The following is a 12503-nucleotide window of genomic DNA, read 5'->3' on the forward strand; positions in this document are numbered from 1 at the left end:
AGTAAAAATTCTGTTACCCTCTTCTACCACACACACACACACACACACACACACACACACACACACACACAGAGGCCATCTCCCTGTACTACACAGGCATCTAGCCTGATGGTTAAGACTATGGAATTTAACTGTACAAAAGGAATGTAGTTCTACCCCATTACTGTCACAAGATGTCATCTTCAATTCTATAGAAGCTACTAGCCCCACGGGTCATAAAGATAATGAGACAGCAGTTATGTAAATACTGAATAGATGCCTCAAGCAATTTGTCCATAAGCTGACAATATTTTGCTTGTCTGAGTTGAAAAGTAAAAATGCGTCATTCTAACACAAAAGTTCCATTTGAAGCTGAATTTTTATTTATGAGCTGAGGAAAGCAAGGAACTAAATGATTCAACATTCAGCTTAGTTGCTGAGTCAAGTAAACTTTTTCCTTAAGCTAAATGCTTTCAACAAAATGTACTTATATCAGATGAAAGTCTACAACTGCTAAATTCATTTGTATTTATTTTAATGAACAAACAATGTCTATATATTTTCTATATTTTTATGGCGTGAAAATAATTCTTATTTAAGAATAAAATTAAATTTGTGAAATTTGTAGATGACTACTGATTTCTTCTTGTCTTCTCATATTTTAATCTGAGTACTAGGGACTATTTATACATGTATAGATGAAAACCTTTCTCTCTCTTTTCTCCTTCCTTTCCTTCCTTCCTTCCTTCCTTCCTTCCTTCCTTCCTTCCTTCCTTCCTTTCCTCCCTCTCTGTTCCTCCCTCCCTCCCTCCCTCCCTCCCTCTCTCTCTCTCTCTCTCTCTCTCTCTATTTTTCTTTCTTTCTTTCTTTCCTTTTGAGGCAGGGTCTCATATAGCCCAAGAAGGAGCTCAAAGTTGCAGTGATCATCCTGCCTCAGCCTCTCAAGTGCTGGGATTACAGGCATCCACCAGAACATCTGGCAAAGGTCAAAAAATACTCTTATATCAGCTCAAAAACTAACATGACAAAGGGATTTTTATTTCTTTAGTTCACCTAGTATCTAGAAGAGTACATACTAAGGATGCAGCAATACTGCTTAAATGAATGGACAGAACACTGCAAAGATTCAAGCAAAATTCTCTGCAAGTCCAGGTTATATACAAGCATAATAGTATACAAAATATTGATTTGTAGATCATTAATTGCCTAGATGATTATAACCCTGAACTGTTTGAAGCATTAATTATATTTGTGGAATTAATTACATTTATGTAATTTTAAAACTTTCCAAAAGCTGCAGTAGTAGTGTTCAAATACTTTTTGGATTACATTACAATGTACTATTTCAACCATAATCTCAGTTTCAAATTCATACTCTCTTATGGCTATTATCATTAGTCACTGTTCAGCAGACTACTACTCTTCAGGGAGAAAGCATAAAAGATATATACTGATTGGATTTCCGTGTTATTTTCAATAATTTTGGGAGAGGTACCAAGAATCAAACTCAGGACCTTGTGCTTGCCAGGCAGGAGCTTGTGCCACTGAGCTACATCCCCAGCCCTTATTTTCCATAATATTAAGAGATCATCTAAGCCAACAGCTACCAATTTACAAGACAATCTCAATGTTTAGAATAATAGTTGATACCATAAGTTGATACCATAGCTCTTATAAGATGAAAAAAATGTATTTAAGAAATTAGATACTTAGTAGAAAATTGTTGTATATGAAATAGATTACATCGGACACAAATTGAAAGGTCAAGACAATGTTATTTAAAAGATGGATAATAAAAAAAAGATGGATAATCATACTCTAAGTATTCCATACCTCCACAAAAGCCACCTGATGTGATCTCTTCTTCAAATATATCAGAAAAACCCCTTCCAGCATTTAGTTTTGCTAGTCGACCATCAATAAACTGAAATTTGTAAATATCAAATATGTTAATTTTTTCATTTGTTTCATAATATTAAACTTTTACCCATATTAAAAATATTGGCATGAGGTTCCTATATAATTATGCATATATCTGAGGTTTACAAAAATACATAAGAAATTTCTCAAACAAAGCAAAGAGCAGGTGTTCAGTAAACAAATGCGAATTAGTTAAATTACAAAGGTCCAGCACAGACTCTATCTCTTTAAAAGAAACGGCGAAGTGCAGCGGGCAAGGTCACGGGCTGCAGGTAGGCCGTCTGGTACACATGTCTTCAGAAGGGCCTGCACAAAAGCAATGCCAACTTCCCAGGCTGCTTATTTGGGAGTCTGGACCCTCCTTCACCCCACCTCAGCTAGCCCAGTACCTGCCTCACGGAGCTGCTGCCGGTGTGAAATGAGATTAATTTAGATTACGAGCTTAGTACAGTCTCTGACACAGTAAGTACCCAAAAGTGTTAGACATTATTTCTCAAGATTAATATTAATTTCAATGAAAAAGGCCAATCTTTCTCTAAACTATGATGCCTTAAAGCAAAATAGTGAACTAGATAATTTTAATCATTTAATAATAAAATAAACACAACTTTCATAATTTCTGGCATATGTGCTTACTGATTAGGATTTCTTTAAATATAGTTGAGGTAAACACATTGCCTTGACATGCATGAAGTTCTTTTAAATACTACTGTTCAGGGCTCTTACAGAAGAGATTCGCGTGACAAGGAAAAGTTACTCTTACACACCAAATGTAGTGACCTTGAGGAGGCCCTCCCACCACCTATTCTACCCCTTCCTACACGCATGGGCTATCACAGCCCTGTAGCATCTATACGGCATATGAAAAATGCCCCCAGGTATATTTATATGACCAACTCAAGGTGAAAATTCAATAATGTACATCAAATATGTATGTATTACTGGTATTTTGCTTCTTTTTATTTTGTTGATACGCAACATCTAGAATTTGATGTGTTGATAATGAAGAGGAATGTCTGAGGTTTTCTCGCATAAGAAGTAGTAGTTAACACAGAGAAGGTTTAGACACTTTTTGAAGGGGAGACTTAAAGATTTGAGGATTAACACAAGATAATCATATTCATTCGGAAATTAATTAACCCTCATTTTATCACAGAAATTAAAATTTTAATTGAATTAAAATAAAATAGCTTCACTTTAAACAAACTCAAGAGACTTCACTAGTTTTCTACTTGACTGATGAACAAAACTAATTGAGATGGCTTGGACAGAGAGATAGTTTTCCTCAGGGAGCAATTTAAGATAATTAACAACAGCAAGTTATACCAGTTATAACCAATTTAACCACTTAAATTTTCAGACAAAACCTTCTTGCAGACTAAAATCAAAAAGTAATGTCAAATGAACAGATGAGTTCCTGTTCAAAATGCATTTTAACCATCTTCTTATTTTATCACAGACTGCTTTTGACACAAAACGTGTTAATACAGGTTTAAATAAAAACAGCCTAAAATGATAGTCTGCCCGTTTTGAGCCTGAACTGCACTCACAGAACTCCGAATTCTGAAAAGAGAGACCATAGATGCCTCATTTTTATAACCTCAGCCTGCACGACGTGCTGCAGTTCCCAGCAGTACAAACACACGTGGGGTGTGGAGCGTGAAATGCCTGCACCACAAGGCTGTCACTTATTGGATTTAAGACCTTGGGCAACCTTTTACATTTGAGACTCCATTTCCCCTTCTATAAAATGAGAATAATAATGAATATCATATGGAACTTTGTATTAAGTAAAGAAAATGATATGAAGTGCCTGTAACTGTACAGACAGAATAAAGGCTAAGCAGTAAAAGTCTACTTTCCCCATGATCTTTTCCATCTTTGTCTATTTATGAGTGGCCCGAGGAATAATCACTGTCCTTCTCAGGTTCTCACCTCAATATCTGGTAAAAGTGCATGGCACATAGTGTTTACTGCGTTTTGTTTTGTTGTTGGGAGATGGGGACTGAACTCCAGACTTTACACTCTACTGCTGTGGTACACGTTGGGCCAGAAATAAATTTCAAACTGAATGAATGCTGCTCTCTGATGTATGCTGCAAGGTGACACACTTTGACCAGGTTTTAAAGTTAAGTAATTATACCAGATAGAAGCTATTCATTTAATTCTATCTTGAGATCAGAGCTGGTAACTTACAATACTGGTGTTTGTGTTGTGTGCAATACATGGTGAATGTTAAAAAACTGGCAATTGCAAATACACATAAGACGATTTGTGCACATTTTCAACACAGCAGTATAAATCAAATTAAAGTGATCTAAGTTGATGGAGTAAGTATCTTTTACAAAACAAAGTAAAAGCAAAATGATAAATTGATAATAGTACATTACTGGCAAGTAGAACAAACTAAGGCACCCTTTTAAAGGACTTAATTTGCTCTAAAAAGATTAAGTCTATAAGACTTCTTAAAAGGTTTCGTTTTTGTGTTTATTGAAAATAATCCATCCATTTTATTAAATGAGTGGAATTGTTCAAATCTAAGAAGAGATAAATCTCAAAACTATTTACTGATCATGCATTTTTGAGCATGAGTAACTACTTTGTGTTACTAAACTTGTGATTTGAGCCAAAATAAATTAATCACTTGGTAAAATACCACATATTATCACGGATTTTCCAAACAATCCTGTCAGGGACAACCAGACACTTAGCAATGTACACACAATGAAATTATGTTGTAAAATAAAGATCGATTACTTGCAAATACCCACATGCACTATAATGTATACACACACATACACACATACACACACACACACACAAATACAGACATTCAAGAATAAACAGAAAAGTGGTATTAAAGGAGACAATACTGAAAATAATACTTGTCCAAGCTCCTTTTTCTACTTTTGGTTCATTAACAATTATTTTTTCCTCCTAACTGCAATTGGTTTATTGTAATACCTCTCTAATAATTCTGGATCATTTCATAGTATGCAAGGTAGAAAAGAACATTTTAAGCTACTGCCGCACAGAAATAATTTTGAACTGAAAAGTATCTGTACTTAAAAGCTATGTTATGTGCCAAAACATATTGATCAATAGTTACCTATCATGTAAAACTATGTATCTTTAGGTAATTGTAAGACAATTTAGAATGTTTTTGTTGGGGGCTGGGGATTTAGCTCAGTGGAAAAGCACCTGCTTGGCAAGCGCAAGGTAGTGAGTTAGATTCCTGGTACCGGAAGAAAAACAAACAAACAAAAAAGAATATTTTTGTTGTTGAAAGTAATGACTAGTAACATAATTAACAATGAAAATGGCATACCTATAAGATAAAATTACATTATAAGTAGGCTTCAAGGGAAATTATGAATTTTTTTAACATGATTCTTTTTTGCATAAAATTTGGTTTTTGCTTTTTACTCCAAAATTTAAAACCTAGAACTACACAAACTAAAAATCATGCCAAAATTAAATAGTTGGAAATCTTACAGAAATCTTACAGAAATTCAGAATGCACTTTCATAATATGGATTCTATGCTTTTATTATAAGGAGACAGAATATATTTAAATAGTAATATACATAATTGTCAAGACACACAAAATATATAAACTCTCAAGATCAATGACAGTTTTTCCTCTAAACTGTCCACAACTGCAAGAACTAGATTTTGTTAAACTTCATGTCAGAATCATAAAGGTAATGTAATAAATATTTCCAAAGACCAAAATTGCTTCTTGTTCTTGTTTCTGGATATCATCAGAGTTCATTTTTATTTTCAAATAGCTACTTTATACAAACTTGATTCAATTTAAAGAAATTATCTAGTGATTTAAATGCACTTTAGTAAGCAATACTATTTGTGAAAGAACATTTACCATATAAACTGATTTTAAAATTAAAGTTAAATATGAAATGAATGTTTAAAGAATGTCATGTAATATAGAGAATAGGCCTGATGTCAAATTTCTTTCAAAAAGTATTTTAAAACATCCTGGTTAAGAGTCACAGAATAAACTTGAAAGGCAGGTGCAGAAGCATGACACAAACCAATTTTTAGAGAAGTAATACCAAATAGTTCAGAATGTCAAAAACAAGAGTTCTGTATTTGGATAAATATTAGGGAGACAGAGGCAGATGCTCAAGGATCTTGTGTGCTAGAATAAAGATTTAAATCATTGGGCTTTACCTGCACTTCAAACCAAATTCCTGGTAGGAATGTATCCTTCCCTTGTGGGATAAGTTGTATGCTTTTTAAAAATTATTCACCAGTCAGCATATTTCCAGTATTTGATCTAAAAATCTAAAAAGTTTTGCTATTACCAACAACCTAATGCCCTTAGTGGTTTTACACATATGTTGCATAAATATTTAATTGTAATCATTCCATCAAAACTTTGAGGATGGCAGTAATTAAGTCTCAGGGTTCTTATTTAAAATTTTAAAAACTATTTGACTTGGGGTGGAGGGGAACTTATAAAAACAAATTGTGCTGTGGAAACAGAGCTCGTGGTATGATTTTCTTTACTTCCTAGGGGAAGAGGGAAGAGGGATTACTGTTCTTTTGTGCTTTCTTGGCCATCCTGAAGAAAAGCAGCAGAAATAGTGAAGCGATGCCATAAACAATTCTATATACCCCAATTTCTTCTTCTGCCTCAAGGAAAAATTATTAACATCTCAAAAATTTATCTTATATTAGAAACTTCTTGGATACCAAAATAAGATGATCCAAGAAAATTAAAGTCTTGAGAGCTAAAGAAAGTGTTTTAAGTATCAAAATGTTTAGTAATTAAGAAATTTCTACATACAATAAAAACTGTTTTTAAAATATGTTAATTTCTTGTGAATCTTTAAAGTTTGCCTTTTTATATAATGTTTTGGGCTAAGTAGTCTAAATGTTTCTTCTAAGTATTCCGTAAAACTTGACAGATTACTGAAAACTATACTAAAGTGTTATCAGAAGTTAAATCAGAAGGTATTTTTAGACACTTGCTAAATGTAAGACATTCAGTTAATGACTATAAACACAAACTGCTAGCACATGTAAGAATAAGGTAGGTCAGTTTAGAGCTCAAATCATGAACATTGAACACGTGAGAAAATGGATATATGCTGTTACTTTTATGCCATTTCAAAAAGTAGATAATCAGATGAATGTAAGATTCCAATACACTAAATTAAATTACCCTTATATAATGAGCAGTGATCACAATGAACACTGAGGAGAATAAAGGGATGGAAAAAGAATAAAGACGTGTTATCTACAAGTATCAAGTCCCCATGATAAATGTAATCATTATGTACTGCAACCACATATAAATAAGTAAGTAGAAAAAAAGACAAGAGAGAGCAGAGTCTGTCGATCAGAATGTGGGGAAAGGGGAACCCTTGTCAGAGAGTTGATGGGAATGTAAATTAGTAAAACTTATATGGAAAACATCACAAAGGTTCCTCAAAAAAATAAAAATGATACAATAATTCCACTTATGGTTATACATCCAAAGGAAATGAGATAAGGTTATCAAAGAGATATCTGTACTCACATGTTCATTAGAACATTATTCACCATAGCCAAATATGAATTCAACTTAGTGCCCATTAATGGATAAAGATAAACAGAAAATACTATATAAATATACATAAATACATATATATGTACATATAAAACCTGCATACATATGTAACATTTATGTGCATGAGTAGCACAATGATGTGTTACAGTATAGGCATATATATGTATTACATATACTGTCTATACATATATATACATGCATACAATGTTATTCTCTTCAGTACTTTAAAAGAATATTCTGTCATTTGTGGCAACATGAATGATCCTGAAAGATATTATGCTAACTGAAATAAGACAGGCACAGATAGACAAATACCACATGATCTCACTTATTTGGACATTTAAAAAAGCAGCTTATGTAAATAAAATACAACTGTAGTTATTAGGGGCTGGGTATGCAGGGAGAATATAGAGACATGATCAAAGCATATAAAATTTGAGTGAGACAAGTGTATATTTCATTATATTATATTCTTTCAAATGGTGACAGCAGATTTAATGGCTTAATCATAAAGGATGTTGAGTATGATACCTTAATTAGCCTGATTTAGCATTTACACAAATAAATTGATGTTAATTAGCTTGATGTGGCCATTTTGTAATCAAATGCCAATATGAAAACATCGTGTTACTTACCAAAATATATGCAATTTTTATTCATCAACAATAATCAACCTATATCATAGTCACTGAATTTTTCTTAGGTTTCACAGTAGTATGTCTTCAAGGACCTACCAAATATTAGTTGAAAATGACTTTCTCGATCCAAAGCTATATGGGATTTGTTTATTAAATCATAAATTTTCAGATGCTTGCTTATAATAACAATATAGTTGTCCAAGCTCAAGCAGACACATTTAAAATAAATTGTAATTCAATTCCCTGGTAATCTTAAGAAACTGGCATATTTTCCTGTTTATAGCCACAGAAGCACGTTTCTTAAAAAATGAAAGTTTGTTGGCATATTTACAAAGCTGGTGATTTCTTGAGGTAGATGGCCTTACGGACTTTTGCTCTATAATTATTTACATCTATTTAGTGAATGCACTCTGCTATCTTACTGTTCTCCTCCAGTCATAATGACATTTACTTTAATGAAACAGAATCTATCTCCTTTATCCTTTAATGTTATCACTCCAGTATGTAAATATTTTAGTATTTAAAGTCACGTTCCATATATAGTAATAAAAAACAAGTTACCAAGAAATGCTCCTAAGATTTGTTTAGCACCCAGAATTGCTAGTATTCTGTACAAGAAAGTACGTGACAGATTTTAGTCATAATGGTTTCAACCCAAATTTTCCACTGTGAAAATTGATGTTAATTATCCATAGAAAAATACAAATAAAGACATTATCTTTATTTCATATTCCCCACATGCAAGAGATAGCAATTCTACTTTGTAAACAATCAAATTTTGTCTTTTCTGCTTCGTTTCATTTTTCTACCACCACCATAATCCACATTTCTTGTTTCTCCAGGGCAACTTCCGTGGCTTTGTAACAGGACTTGCTATCCTTCTCTCCTCCAAACCCTTTTTATAGAGTAATCTGAGAAAGCTTTATAAAATATTAATCAGCTCCAGCCATGTCCCTTCAAACATTCTCGAAGAATACTGTTACTTTTAGAATCGAATACAAACTGCTTATGCCTTAAGCCCTGTGTGATCTGTACCCTTTATCCATTCCCTTCAAACCTCAACTAGTGCAACTCTCCCTCTTGCTTGTAGTTGACTGAATTCCAATCCTAGGAAATTCTCATCTCTTTCCCTCCTTAAGGTTTTTGGAATAGCAACTCCCTTCTACCAGAAATGATATTCTCACCTTGATAGCTCAAAACTGGTTTCTTTTTTAGACACAGCTTAAATATCACCTCTTAGTAATGCTTTTTCCCATCACCCAGTCTTAACTGGCTAATCAGTGTCTCATAACCTCTGATTTTTTCACTCACTGGTATTTTTCTTACTTGTTAGCCCATTCCCTTCTCTAGCGCTGTCAGCTCTGTGAAACAAGTTTACACAGCTCTGAATCTCAAATGCTTGGAATGAAACTATGTGACACAAAACATAATAAATTATCATTTGACAGATGAACACAGACACAGAGAAAAGAGTGGAAGACAGTGAGGAAAGGAAAGGGACAACTGGGAAGAGCTTCAGACACAGGAAGGTATGTGCAAAAAGAGGTAAATTACAATAATCTGGAATAAATGCTGTGACCAAGTATGAACAAGTCTGAGGAAATAAATAACAGAACGATAGACAAAAGGGTTGCCATTTGAACAGGACATGGGAGAATGGTAGAAAACCAACATTGGTGATATGGTATAGCACAGGTATTATGAAAGATGCATTTGAAAATATATTATGAAAGATGCATTTGAAAAAATATTCAATGTGATTGGATATTGCACTAGTATAGTTAATTGGGCAAGGATCTGAAGCCCAGAAAGACATCAAGCACTTATACAGTGTGAGACTCCAGGCAGAACCATGAAGAATACACTGTCTCTCGGATGTTGAGCCAATTATTCTGAACAGTGGGATAGGCATGCCACTAGTAGTACACATCAGTGTGATAAGGAACTTAAAGGCACAGAATGGATATGGTAGATATTCAGAATTCTTAACTTCCCTTGCAGATAAGGTGGGAAGAGGATAATTTTACCAATAATATATTTTAAATGTTTTACTGTAAAACACTGCAGTACAGCATTGTAGTATAGAATGCAATGCTGTACATTTTTTTTGTGGAAAAATGCAGGTTTCCTAACACTGTATGTTAAGCAGCAGGCTTACAGCTATTTCCCCACACATTTAAAAATATGTTCTCTTCTACCATGAAGGGCCCTTTTTACATGGAAAAGTTTGAGAACTGTATGTTTATAATTTCTTATGAAACACAGGAAAAGTTTTGGATAAACACTAAAAATCATTTTTCAAATTTATATGTTCCCTACCACTTTTCTGCTCAGTTGAGTTAAAATTTTGACAAGTAGAATTTTTTTAAAAGTATCTATTTAAATATATTTCAGAAACTTCATTGTTATGCAAGTTTTTTAAGAGTTACCTAAGTTGCCGGTGAAGACAGCCTAGACACATGGAGATCCCTTAAATGTACAGCTTAAGCCTGGTTCTTAGATTGGCATTAAATTCAGTCATGGTTCTTAGCTATGAAAAGTGTAAAATGAGCACAGAGAACTTTACTTCTAATGGCATCAATGCCAAATAATATACACAAGAAAATGTGTTGTGTTAAGGTAGTACAAAATTAAGGTAAGAGACTTAAAAATAGTGGCTTAAATCTTAAAGTTGTTTCATTAAACGAACAGAGAAAGATGATGGCAGAGTTGTAGATTTAAGGAATCATTTCTGGGATTGCGTCCAAATCTATTATCTAAGAGGAATTCATCCAAATGGACTCCACTATCATTTGCCTAAGCTATATGTTTACTTCACAGTATTATGGAATGTTAGAGTCAAAAGGTATCTCAAACTTAGTGATCTTACTTTAACTCATAGCAGCAGAAATTGAGGTGCAAAGACATTGAAAAGTCAACTTAAAGTCAGTGAAAATACAGCCTGTTAGTGCCTAATCTAAAAACATTAAAATATGCATTTTGAAACAATATTTAAATATTGATAATTTAATGATAAAACAAGGGGAGTTGGTAGCTGAAGATTTATCAGAGGAAGTGGTAAGATGCAGCATGGGAGGGAAAGATCATGGTCAAAGAGTACAAGTTTCAGTGAGTGGAGTAAGTTTTTGGCATAGTGACCACAGCTGATAATAATGCACTTTTGCTTAAAAATTGCAAAAAGTGTAAATTTTACATGTTCTCACTACAAAAAAGTATGCTAGGTGATAGACATGTTAATTAGCTTCATATAATCATGATGTATATGCAGATGCTGTATGTGTATATATGTATTAAATATACTAAAGTATCACGTTATACCCCATGCACATGTGCAATTGTAAATTAAATTTTTATTAAAATTATACAATGTAAGTATTAACAAAAATGATAAACTAGGAGAACCTTGTTCCTGGATCTTACATTAAATGTCTGTGTGCCATTCTCCCTACATAAAATTCCTTCAGCTTCTTCTTTCTTTATGGATTTTATCACATATATTTTTCTACTTCAATATTATTTAGGTTATACTGCTTTTGAATATTGCACAAAAGGATGCATATACTCTTTAATGACATTTCTTTCATTTTATTTTCTATTTTACTACAGGTCATTTTCCTGTTAAACACTGTCCTATTATGAATACAGATATAATAATTTATTTCAAATATTGATGAGTATATAAGATAATATCCACATTCTACTATTCTGAGCAATCTGAGTAAACATTATGAACATTTCCGAGTACAATGTGAATACCAACTCGTAAGAAGTTTAAATATTTAACTTGAAGTGGTAGCGTCAGAGTGTTTTCCAAACAAATAATATAAATGTACACTCCCATGAAGGGTTAAAACTTATTCCTTGATGCATGACCTTGTTCAAATTTGGGATTTCTAGATGTTTAAAAGTTGGTCAGTCTGGTAGATGAGTAGTAGTATTTTATGGTGTTTTTCCTTTGATAGTCACTGATTACAAATAAGGTTGAATATCTTGTTTATCTTTATTAATATTTTAAAACTCTCCATCTGTGACTTGTCAAGTCTTTTACACAGTTATATATTTCATAGAACATGGTTTTGAGGTCATCTGTAAGGCTTTTATCTGAACCCTTGAGTAGTTTATGTACCTTACAAGTACGACATTTTTTAATTACCAAAGGTTCTGAATTTCAATGAAGTCTAACACTATTTTTTATGTCATAAGAAACATGTCTCTATCTTCAAACTAATAAAAAATAGACATACTATTTATAGAGTATTACTAATTAGTAATTAGTAATACTATTACTAGTTACTAATAGTAATGGTGATTACTATTAGTAATATTAATAGACTAAAAGTATCACATTAGTTTTGTGTCCTCCTTCTTAAACCTTTATACCTTTTGAA

At 32.9% G+C, this 12503-nt stretch overlaps 1 protein-coding gene across 1 annotated transcript in view; it reads right to left on the reverse strand.

Moving 5' to 3' along the window:
• Nucleotides 1–12503, reverse strand: part of Dennd1b (DENN/MADD domain containing 1B) — a gene marked incomplete at its 5' end in the record, with an annotated part of 220228 nt that overhangs the window by 38290 nt on the left and 169435 nt on the right. The window contains 1 exon segment of the mRNA XM_013521889.1: nucleotides 1813–1903. Coding sequence (XP_013377343.1) covers nucleotides 1813–1903 — 91 coding nt within the window.

This window comes from Chinchilla lanigera, unplaced genomic scaffold, assembly GCF_000276665.1.
Source record: "Chinchilla lanigera isolate Chin_1 unplaced genomic scaffold, ChiLan1.0 scaffold00005, whole genome shotgun sequence".
NCBI classification, from domain to species: domain Eukaryota; kingdom Metazoa; phylum Chordata; class Mammalia; order Rodentia; family Chinchillidae; genus Chinchilla; species Chinchilla lanigera.